Source organism: Thermobia domestica, chromosome 7, assembly GCF_964235325.1.
Source record: "Thermobia domestica chromosome 7, izTheDome1.hap1.1, whole genome shotgun sequence".
Lineage (NCBI taxonomy): Eukaryota > Metazoa > Arthropoda > Insecta > Zygentoma > Lepismatidae > Thermobia > Thermobia domestica.
In genome coordinates this window covers 143,307,553-143,319,848 of record NC_137460.1, presented here as the reverse complement: position 1 = coordinate 143,319,848, position 12,296 = coordinate 143,307,553, and the positions used below count along the sequence as shown (strand labels likewise).

Genomic DNA, 12,296 nt, shown 5'->3' with positions numbered 1-12,296 from the left:
TGCAACAACCGATATATATATATATATATATATATATATATATATATATATATATATATATCACTATCATGCAACCCATCACTAAAAAAAATGGTTAAACTCCACGAAAGTTCAGTGTTACCAAGTCGAAATACATTACTTTTTGCGTTATATGGATGTTCCAAAACTTTTGATAAATATCGTTACACAAGGGGAAAAAGAGGAAGCATGTTACAAAAGAACTTCACAACAGTTACGATGCTCCTTTTGAATATCTTAGTTTCTTACAGGAAAGTAGTGGATCTGATTAATGACCACAATGAACCCATGACAGTAATCAAGTAAGTTGTAAAATAGATGAGAATTCTTAGTGGAAGTCTATTTGTGAAATCCAGCAACGAAAAAAAGTGGCGCAAATGTTATGTTTTTTAGCCTCCCTTTAATGCATTATTAGGCCGCACTCCCTTGAAAATAACAAGAGAACATTAGGAGCAAAAGAAGAACGCTTAAAATGCCGTGATCAATAATTTTCTATTCAGAAAATCAGGAATTAAAACGTGAATGTTTTCAGGAAGTACAAGCTGTGGCATATAACTGTTCTTAGGCGACAGTTCCCAGGAAAAGCTATTTGGAGAGCATAAATAAAACCCTCTCCCCAGACGTTAATGGTACGGGAGTCTTATTACAAAATCTCTGAAGACTTTCGTTTTCTTAGACGAAACCAGAAGCTAACCTGAAGCTTACCTGAAGTATTGATCATCGGGCAAATTGACATTATTGGACGCCTTCAAGCAAATTTTTGCAAATGTTGGTGAGCATTTGAATGAAAACACAGAAAAAGCTTATTATTTAGTAATGATACATCCTATCACGATTAATTATACTGGTAAGTCTTGATTGGTATTTATAATTTATCTGGAGGCTTTAAGGTTATTTCCCCTTCGCTTAAAGTCATGTAGTACACTGCATTCGGTTTTATTATACGAAGTGCGTAGAAAAAAAGAGCAATTCTTTTTTAGAAAACAAGTGAGTAATAGAAGAAATTTATTCTGACTGATTCACAAGTACCTACTTTCGCTATTTTTCGACGTAGTCTCCATTAACCTCCGTAATAGTACTGTTCTTCACTGTATGTAGCTCCTATTTTTCCAATTATTTCGTATCACGCAACGGAAATACTTCTGTTTGATAGGAATAGTAAGAACACACATCAGTAAATTATTTCACTCCTGATTCGTTGATATCGAGTGTGATACGTCGGATTGGGACTTAAGACGACATACTGGAGCCATTATCCGGAGGACAGAATGACACGTTATTGACAAATTATTAACAAAAATCTTAATAGACAATAACCAACATTTCAAAATAGGATTGATATTCTATGACCAAACTAATATTAATAAAAGTAACAGATATAAAGGAAAAACAAATGAAAATAATCAAGGATTTCTGATATAATTCTTGGCTATAAACATCTTCGGTAGGTAACTTCTATGGCAAGTCTCATTTATGTATAAAATTTCCATAATTGTTATTTAATTTCTGAATACTAGTAGTAAAGAAGTAAAAAGTAGATTATGTGAGGTAAGTTTTCCTAAAATGATACGTAACAACAGCAGTAGCAGTAGTTGAAGTAGGATGGTAGATATTATTAGTAACTGAAGTGCGATTATGGGTGATGCTAAGTTTATCATTAGTGATCCAAGTGGGCTGTTGAAGTCAATAGCGAACGAAAGTACGATGCTAGAAAAAAATAACATATAGATTTTAAGTTAAGCAGCTCCTATTCTCCCCCAGTTGATTAGCATGGCTATCTCCACGAAAACACAAATAAGTATCCATTATTCACATATGATGCGATATGCTTGTGCGGTCATATTCAAGTAATTCTTCTTACTTCATATTTACTATATATTATTAAGCTTTACTAACTATATTCATTTCAATATATATATATATATATATATATATATATATATTTCAGATTCGAAGAAAACACATCTGTATTTCTTTAGACAGCCTTAAAGAACGTAGACAAAATCTAGAGAATAGCTACCTGTACGTACATATACATATACTCGCTTTGTTCTATATATACATGTACTGGCTTCGATACCCATGACTCTTCGTGGTTTCCGTTTTAACGTAAACCTCACCACAGCACATCCATTATTTTCTGACCTGACCTACAGTGTAAGAGATCTATGTCAAGGATAGACGTATTGAGTGATAATCAAAAACGTAACATCAATTTAAAATGCATACTACAATACTTACTGAAATATGGAAGTTTATAAACTCATATTCCATATTTAATACTGATAATGTTAATAAAATTATGCGTATGAAGATTAAGTCATGTTTGAAGGCTTCGGTGGTGTTGAAGGAATGGGACCCTCAAGCCTAAAAAATTTAGCTATCATTGTGTTTGGCATGTTTTTCTATTTCAAAAACACTCAATCCTTACCCACATAATGTTATCTGGTTCACTCCACGGTGAAGATAGAATTTCCTCAATAATTTGCTTTGTTGCGATCCTTTATCTGCTATAATTATTAACTTCACTGAATTCGATAATTCCAGATTATATGCATTTAATTCAATAACATATTAATGTTTTTCATTTTTTTACTTACGAGAATTAAGTTTCTTAAAGAGTGTTTATGACCTTTTTATAATAATACTTTAAGATGAACTTATGTACACATACATAATCTGGGTACTACTGACAAAATTAATAAAACTCAATAGAAGTTTCTCAACTGTTTACAGCAAACTTGACATTAAAATGAACTGCAGATTGTACGTCAAGCTATAGAATTATCTGTTGAAACCCACTTAGTGGGGCACTACACCTCCAGACATTTCCGCTAGAGTGGCACAAGCTTCCGCATAAACTTGATGTAAAAATCTAGTTTGAGAGTCCACCATTCCAAAACTGATGTCTTGAGCAAATCAGTCATTAAAACACTTCGATTCAAGCTACCTTTTTAGGTGAAGAAGATGAAATCGCTTTCGGCTAGGTCGGGACTGTAAGAGGGATGACTGAATAGTTCTAATCGAAATCTTTGAATTCTCCTTACAGTACGAGAAGCTGCATGTGGCGTGTGTTTTCATAGATCAGAATAATTCTAAAGAGTAGGATTATTCTTCGGCGATTCTGTATAGCATGTCGCAGAGTGATTGGCAATACTTATCAGCTGCAACTGTTCATTCTGTTTTATGAATTCCGCCAGAATCACAACCTATTGCTATATTTTTACGAATACATGGTGTTTATTTGTATTTCTTTGGTTTAGGAGAACCAAGGGGTTTCCATGGCAATAAATGCTGCTTCAACTCTTCAGTGGCATATGATATCCAGGTTTTACTCCAGGTCACTATGTGATGAAAGGGGCCGTTTCCATCCTCCGCACAACGGGACAAAAAGTCACGTGTAGCTGTCACGTTTTTGCTGTTTATAAGTTTGTGTCAGCCTTTATGAAACAAATCTCGCACATAATCCGCGTTAATCCAGTGTTTCAGTCCAAATTCGATTAATTCTTTTGCAGACACTTATGGAACCTTTTTGGTGCGTTATATTGAACTTGTGACTGGATCGCATTTTCTTTTCCACGCATTCTACAGGATCGTCCGTCTGAACATGCGACTTTCTGCTATGCACGTCGTCATGTACATTTGAACACCTATTCCGAGTCTTTGCTATATTGCCTTACATTCTCTACACTCATTACCGTTTGTCCATAAATGGCACAATATTCCCGATGGATGTCCAACTGCATTCTGTCCCTTGAGTTCAAAAATTGAATGACAGAACTCACTTTAGATGTGGCGAGATTCTGTATTGTTCAGCCACTTTAACCTCCTGCTACTCGTGTATCCACTCAACTCCACTAACATGACTATCTTTCTTACAACGGAGAAAACTAGGGTAAGCTCAACTTCACCGAAGCAGCAAACCATGCGTAAAAAATATCGCTTCGTGATATTTAAACAGTGATTACGACAAATAATGTAAAGTGTGTACGTTACGTTTGAAAATTTAATATTACACACGACAGTACCGTGATATGTTAAAGTTTCAAGTCTCTCTCACTAGAATTAAACTCGGCATCTCATGCAACAAAGATGTGCGTTCAAGCTCCTATACCAGGTAAAAGAGCAAACAACGAAAATGTGTCTAACTACATTTATAAATACATCCTTTTGAAACTAGCCAACCCTGATTTAGTTTTCATATCCGGAAAAGTTTCCTAAAATCAATGCATCAAATTTAAATTATAATAAAAATATATATTTGTAATGTTTACATACCTTTCAGGCAAATCTTCTGTGTCACACTTTCCCAAATCGTACATACCCTCATTACTGTCCGTTACATATGGGTTGACTTTGTTCCGATGCATTACGTTGGTATCGATATGATAACGAAAGTCCAATTCTGACTTCACCTTCATTTCACATTCACGTCCTATTAAACTTGGCGCAGCGCTGTTCAACCTTTGTTTCTTATGAATTGAAGGAATATTTACTTCTTGTAATCGGTCCTCGCAATTTTCAGCTTGAGAACGGGACAATATTTTCTCGTTATTATGCAAGGAATCAATGTTAACTGTTAAGCGTTCCAAAAGTACAAATGCTGTTTTTATTTTTAACTTCGAGAAATTGTCAGTACCACGCAAATTGACTTTCTGTTGGATATGATGTGAGGTTTCTTCTTTAATAATTGAAAGATAAGAATCTTCACATTGTTCCTTGTTTTTACCTGACTCACCCATAGACCTTAATGGTAAATACTCTTCATTTTTCAAGAATGGATAACTTGATTCTGTTCCTTTTATCTTGCCGTGACGATCACTCATACTATGTACATCCAGCTCTTTAACAGCTACTGAAGAATTCTTGTTTGATTTCGAAACAACAGGTAAATCCATTTTGGTTATTTCTAGACTTATCCTCTGAATGTGATATACATCTGAAAGAAAAATCACTTGGTATAAGGGTATTCTAGAGAAAAAATCATTGTATCCACAAACAACCAGGAGATTAAATATGTATCATAAAATTTACTTTTAATACAGTTTCCAGAAAATAGAATTCAATGTTGTCTACCACTCATAATTTATAATTTGGAAACGAACATGTGATCCATTGCATTACAAGTTAGCAGTTTCACTAGGAACTGATACTCTTTTGTACAAATTGAGCACTAAAAATTATTTTAATGTCTATGAGACAAGTTTCACAACCAATGCTATAAATATTTATATACAATAATATACGTATACATTTTTCCCCGAAATTGAGATTAATGTACAAACAGGTCGGTTTTTCTAATGAATTCGCTGGAAATGAAAGTTACGTCATGACACCGTGCATCTTACAACCTTGTACAGTCCGCAGAAAAAAGCCTGCAACATGAGCATGTAAGTATATTGTGAAACTACACCTAACAGCGCAGGGAATCAACATAATGTCTAAATGGCACGAATCACGCCAAAAGAAACCTCGGCGTCCTCCCCTGTACACTTATTTTGGAGCAAAAGACTTCGTCGTTTCACAATAAACTTAAATGCTGATGTTGCATGTTTTTTGCTGCGGACTCTACATTATTTACTTACACCTTGACCTGTTTTCTCTTTTTTTTTTTTTTAATGGTAAAATTTATGATTTTTGTCTCTTTCCGATCTCCGTGGTTTTCCCTTGTAAGTAAAATAACTCATTTCGCTGAATTTTCGCATAATCTTTTTCAAGTTATGGTTAAATTATCGAAGGAAGTTATCCCAGCCACGCGCTGCTTGACATGAAATAACATTCACTTAATGCAAGTCAAGCAAAGAAGCCAAGATAAACATCCATGTATTATCTGTCAGAAAAGCAAATGTACACCTATTTTTCGAGTCTGGCATTCCTGCGCTCCATCCATGGAGAGTATGAGAATTAAATCAATCAAATGTTTACTGAGGGGCAAGAAGAAAAGTCTAATCTGAATAAGACATTGCAGAGAGGAAAAACTGTGAATACGAATAGTGCATAGTGTAAATAAAGGACGGCACCCAAAGAGAAAGCCAGAAACAGCTGCTAAACGAAAAAAAAAGAGTAAAAATTGTCGAAGTGGGAACATAAAACACAAATACAACAAATACACCGACAACTAAACGTTTACCACGCCATGATCTTGGTATAGTGTTTAAGGCGCTGGCTTACAAATGCAAAGGACCCCAGTTCGAATCCCCGGCAAGGACATTTTAACATTTTTTTGTTAATAATACATACAGCTCATGAGAGATCGTAAAAGAGGTCGTATTTAGTCTTTCGTAGCAATTATTATTGATAATGTTTAGTACTGATAATACTTTTTGCCTTTGCGTATTCCTTTTATTCTCGTCTTCATTTCGAAAGAGAAGAATATCCGAACAAATGCCACCAAAATTCCTCTTATTTTGAATGTAAACGCCATTTGCAATTAGTACAGAATAAAAATTGAACGTTCCGACGTAGCTGCAAAAAGTAAAAATATGGAAGTAGAGGGGTTCGAACCCATACTCATGGTTATTAAAAATACAATCTCTACATGCCTTACACCTATCGACCATGTTTCTACGTTAACAAATAACAGGCTTGTGTTTAGGTTAGGCTGGTCAATACGTTTTGCAAAGAGGCCCGGTTTACCTCTGACGCAGCACAGGTGCAAGAAGGGAGAAGGGAGCAAAACAATTTTTCTCTCTCCCTCTGTGTGTCTATCTATCTATATAACGCTATTTGAGAATGCCATAACCATCCTTATTTTCAGCGGATTGAGACGAAACTTGGCACAAACATTAACTGTTGAAATATCTTGATGAGTTCGTTAACCAGAATCATCAGATGAAAATGTTCAAAATGGCGGCCCTTCAAACTCTTAAAAAGTTCCAAGGGAACCAAATTTCGCCCATGAATAGGTATTCAAAAAGTTTGAGTAACTTTTCCTCTTTTACTGAAATATTTGTGTGCAGGGACTTATCCTCTTTTATTGAAATATTGGACCCGATTCACGCCCTTTCGCCACGGTCAGGCTTTTTTTTGCAGGAGGGGGATATTTTCCTATCGGAACAAGATGATTGTTGGTGACGATATGAAATTACACATTAAAAGTGAAGTAACTTGTGAAACGTTATTTGAAAGAATAATATAATAAATGTGCTTTCCCCTAACACAGAGAACTGTAAATCATGTATTTCGAGTTCGGGAGCGTGATTGGCGAGGAGTGTTATTTCATTTGCTTTTTAGTAACACATTGCGTTGCAAAAAAAAGTAGGCAACATTAGTGGTAACAATAATAATAATAATAATAATAATAATAATAATAATAATAGGTGTTGTTTGTGGCAAGGCAGTATATTCCTCAATTATTCTTCAAACGTAATGATTGTAACGCCATATCTTCCTTACAAACAAAATATTAGCAATTTATATCGAGAGAACGGGAAATTGTATAGTGATGGGAGCAACGTTGGACAGTATGCACTCATAGTACTCAGAAAGATAAGCGATTTCAATGCAAAATGAACGAAGAGTCATGTCATGGGGAGTCATGGGGCCACGGCAGAGCCCTCTTTAGGCAAAATGTCGATAACTTATATCGATAGAACAGATGATAGTGGGATGGGACCAACGTTGGACACCGTGGACTCATAAGGCGCATCGAAAAAATTAGAAGGGGGGCACTAGACAGCCTTACTTATTTCCACATAATATAAAATTATATTGTTGAAATACACACACGAGTTAGCTAGTAATATTTCATATTATTATTATTATTATTATTATTATTATTATTTTATTATTATTATTATTACTATCAACAATGTCTTTTCATTACGTGTGCATGTTTGACATGCAAACAAAGAGAAGATACATCATTCGCAGAAAGAATAAGAATAGCCAGTTACTTTAACAGTAAAGGACGGCGAAAAATACGTAAAGAGTGACTAACTGTAGCGAAAAGAAACAATACTTTCTCTTAACCGAGATAGATTCGAACTTGCATGGACGGCGCGAAAAGCCAGTGCTTTGTCCACTTTTCTTAAGTGACTCACCGAACGTGTTTCAGTAACTTACTTATTGCTAATTTTACTTGCTTCCCTCTTTAACTGTTTTTTCTAATAACTTATAACGAAGGGACACGAACACAGAAACATCGAGGACAGTTAAAAATCATAAATGCTCCCCCTGGGAATCGAACCCGGAACACCACACACCAAAAACGCACGCGCTAGCCACTAGACCAGCTGGTAGGACACCGTTCACCCCCTGGGTCGTTAGAGATTTCGACCACTGTATTGCCAGCTATCACTTCTGTGAGCTGTATACTATGATCACATGTTCCTTCTTCGCTGGAAGAGTTAAACCTACATTCTATGTATACATGAGGTATTTAGACCTACATGCTCTTCATATAATGTAATAAAAGGGTTATAGGAAAAAGAACATTGCTTGGACAAAACGGAAGCTATTGGCATCAGAAATATTTATCTACGAGGCATGCGCAGTAGTATAATTCAGAATAGTTACTGTTTAGTTCAGTAACCGAAGAAAGGGGTATGAAAAAGCAAATATGTCGCGATCAACGAGATCGACCAGAGTTGACAGAGACGGAAGCAGAAGTGTAGTAATACAACTTGGTTAAATTGATAATTCGTTCTGTATCATGTAGTAGATCATATCACAACTTTACGGGAGAGCAGAGAAAGACTTACTAACGTTATAATATAATAAGCTTTAGTAACAAGATCATATAGACACAAATGGATGAGTGTGAGTACTACAACTTGGATTCAACGAAAGCCGTTTAAATATTCAGTGGTTTGCAGGGTTGTATAAGACACAAAAAGATAAGACACAATACAATTCTTCATACCTCAGCTTCCAGTAGCTAGATACATGCAATTTCTGGTTAGATACTGAAACTCCTGTCGGATTTTAATACATGACGTATTGCAGGATACAAAATGCTTTGCATTACTTGTTTGTTTGTAGACAGCTACTTGCTTATTGTTCTGAAAGGTTGTGTATAAACTAGGGATGGCCAATTCCGGAATTTTTACTTTCCGGACTACCGAAAATTCCGATTCTGGAATAATTCCGGAATTCGGAAAAATCCGAAATTTAGAAATTTGTGATTTCGTTAACATTCCGGAATTCGAAAAAATCCGGATTTTTTCGAAATGCGGAGTTTTTTTCAATTCAGGTTTAAGAGTTCAAGTTATTAATGTAAACTTTGCCGACATCATGAAAGAAATACGAAAGACATTTTGAATCGAAGAAATATACAAGTTTGCAAGCGGAGAAAAGAAACCTAACGTAACCAGACTAAAGACGAATCGTTTACCGCGTAGCGATCGCGGTTCGGTTGTCAAGGTGCTTGTGCGAATCCACGTCGCATTTTTTTTACTTTAGGATTTTTGATGGCGATTGATCGGCGATGACATACGTTTTATTATATTCAGATATTTGAATACTCGGATGTTTCAATACTTGAACTATCAAATCTTCAGGAATAATAATAGTAATAATTATAAACTAATAATAATTATTATTATCTCGTAAAAGATTAAAAGCTAGGAGTTAATTATCGCTCAGGTCATACCGTTACAAGGAGAAACGTGACATTTGGAAAGAATATTTCGGTTTGGTTTAATGTTGCCCACGAGAAGAGGAATTTCTCATCTTGTTTCTAAAACAAACAAAATAACATGAGAATTAACATTTTACATTCGAGACGGGACAAGGCTAACTCAAAATTTTCGTCTCGCTTTGGAGATGAGAATCGAGACGAGACGAAAAGTATCGTAAACATTTCCCGTCTTGTCTTGATTCCCGAAATAATGCATGCCCATTCCTTAAGTAACAATTGCTCTGTTGAATGAATCTCATAAGCTATTTCGTTACATTGTACTTCAGAGCTCATTGAATTATGGTCTGTGTAGGTATTTTTGTAGCAAAGCTTTTATATTTACCTCTGCATATCCTAAAAATTAGTATATTATATGCCTTACTGTTGCGTGATATTCAGTTATTTTTATTAGTTATTTTCCTTAAAACATACAGTAGAATACTTTGTACATGAAACTTCAGTGGAACACTCTAGTTTAAAATTTTGGTAGTTGCAGAGGTGAGTCTCGAAGGCACGGAAACCTTTCCCCGAAATCTCTAATTTAAGTAAGTTTTGCCAAATTTTAGGGCGTTTAAAACTTTTAATGCCATTATTATTATTATTATTATTATTATTATTATTATTATTATTATTATATCAACACCGTGTATAATCTTTAAAAGATGTGCGGTTTGTATCTCAATAGTAAAAGCTAATTGACTGTCGATCTCGGTCGTCGAGAAGTCTTCAGGGGGGAAGGACATCGGTCACGTTCTGGGTTTGAGTTCCGAAGGGGCAAGTATTCGGGCTCGAGCCAAAAATTGTTAAAAGTTATAGGCTTCAGCCAAACATGTTCAAAACAGCTGGGACCGGGTTTAGGCTTCTCAACGGCTCGGTTTATAGCTCATTCACTACCGAACCAAACCGAGAAGTGAGCCAAGCCAAGAGCTTACCCAACCGAGCCGATTTGACCCATCGGCTTAGTTGAGCTGAGTCGAACCGTGCCGATGAACTAGCTTCAACTTAGCTGGCTCGAACCGGTTCACATGAGCCGAGTAGGTGAAACATCCCAACCGAGAAAGTTCGAGCGTTCGCCTCAATTGAGCCGAGTCGATGGCTCGTTCCAACTGAGCCGGCTCAGGTCATCGGCTTAATTGGGCCGAGCCGACGGTTCATCCCAACCGAGCCGACTCGAACTGTTCGCTCAGTTGATACGAGCCGAGCCGGTTTATATCACTACCCGGGCTGGTCTTCTGCTTGGGCTCAAGAATTCGACAGTGCAGGTCTCAGCCTTGATTTTAAGAACTACAGTATATACTTATATTGGTGATTACGACATTTGAGGCTGTCTCGTAATAGTAAAAAACTCTTGTCATCTCGTTATCTAGACGAGACGAGATACACTAAAATTGCCCCACGAGATGTACTAAAATTACGAGACGAGATGCACCCTTGTCGTGAGCAACACTAAAAGTATTCCACATTACTGCTTACATTTCTCATGGCTTTCGCTTTCCAGTCTAATCAGGCTATTATTTCAAAACGAGTTAAAACTAGCTGAACGAGCGAGCGAGCCATTATCAAACTCGACTTAACTCGAAACTCGACCTCGAAAACAGCGCCTTGGCTCGGAACTCAACTCAAGAAAAATACCTTTGACTCGACTCGGATTGATCTCGAGTCGAGTCGAATTTTGGCTCGACTCGTGCTCATCCGTATTCGTATTTGTATTTTGTTTCCACTTCAACAATTTCTACTCTTTTTTTCTCCGTGTACCTACTGTTTCTGAATTGCTCTGACGGCGTCGTCCTTTATTTACACCATCCACTGTTGTTATTCCCAGCTTGTTACCCACTTTAATATCTTATTTAGTTTAGGCTTTTCTCCTTACCTTGACTACACACGTGATTGATTTAATTCTCACTTTCCGCGCAGGACCGATGAAAAATTACTATTATACTATTGAACTTGCACGGCGAAATTACTGTATAATACGATATCATTTCTGTAATTTTACTCCATTTTATATTATTTAGTTTATTAATGGGCACTAAATTGTCTCCAGATCATCAAATAAATAAACTTCGGCATGCACTTTGGTGGAAATATCATTACAGGAGCATTACCGGTTCGTTCCAAACATTAGAGCTGAACTTATCAATATTTAGCTTATGATGTTGCATGAGAAGATAATGTAGCGGTGAAGTGCTGGACTTGTGAGTAATACAGCTAATCAATATAGCTTCAAATCCTTTTAAGTTATTTTCTTTTCAAAGCGATCGTGAAGAATCAAAGAGTGACTTCTCATACTAAATGATCAATCCTTAAGGAAGTGGACGCAAACACTTGTATCATGATAGAGATGATTTACGCATGTTAATTGGGAAAGAACAAGGAAATTATTAGGACATTCGAAACACTTCGTTCATCTGCAGTATGCACTTTTCCATTTATCGTTCTAAGGAAAATACACTACACCATTTGTGATTGTTAAACTAACTTTTTCTAGCGCAATCATTGGAATATGATGGTCTCTGTAATAGGCACATTTTTGAAGAAGTTTGCCTATTGTAGAGACTCATATGTGTGAAATTCGGAACAATTTCGTTTTATCGATCAACGCCCTCTAATTCATAACCCTGATTAGATATACTTGCTTCCTCATTTTCATTGTATCACT

The 12,296-nt window shown here is 36.1% G+C and overlaps 1 protein-coding gene across 2 annotated transcripts in view; it reads right to left on the bottom strand.

The window, feature by feature from the left end:
- Window positions 1-12,296, bottom strand: part of LOC145690434 (uncharacterized) — a 56,093-nt gene that overhangs the window by 25,979 nt on the left and 17,818 nt on the right. For both annotated transcript variants that reach the window (XM_081765309.1, XM_081765308.1), the window contains exon 2: window positions 4,297-4,957. In XM_081765309.1, the coding sequence (XP_081621435.1) occupies window positions 4,297-4,916 (620 nt within the window). In that variant the 5' untranslated portion in view covers window positions 4,917-4,957. The remainder of the gene's footprint in view (window positions 1-4,296; window positions 4,958-12,296) is intronic.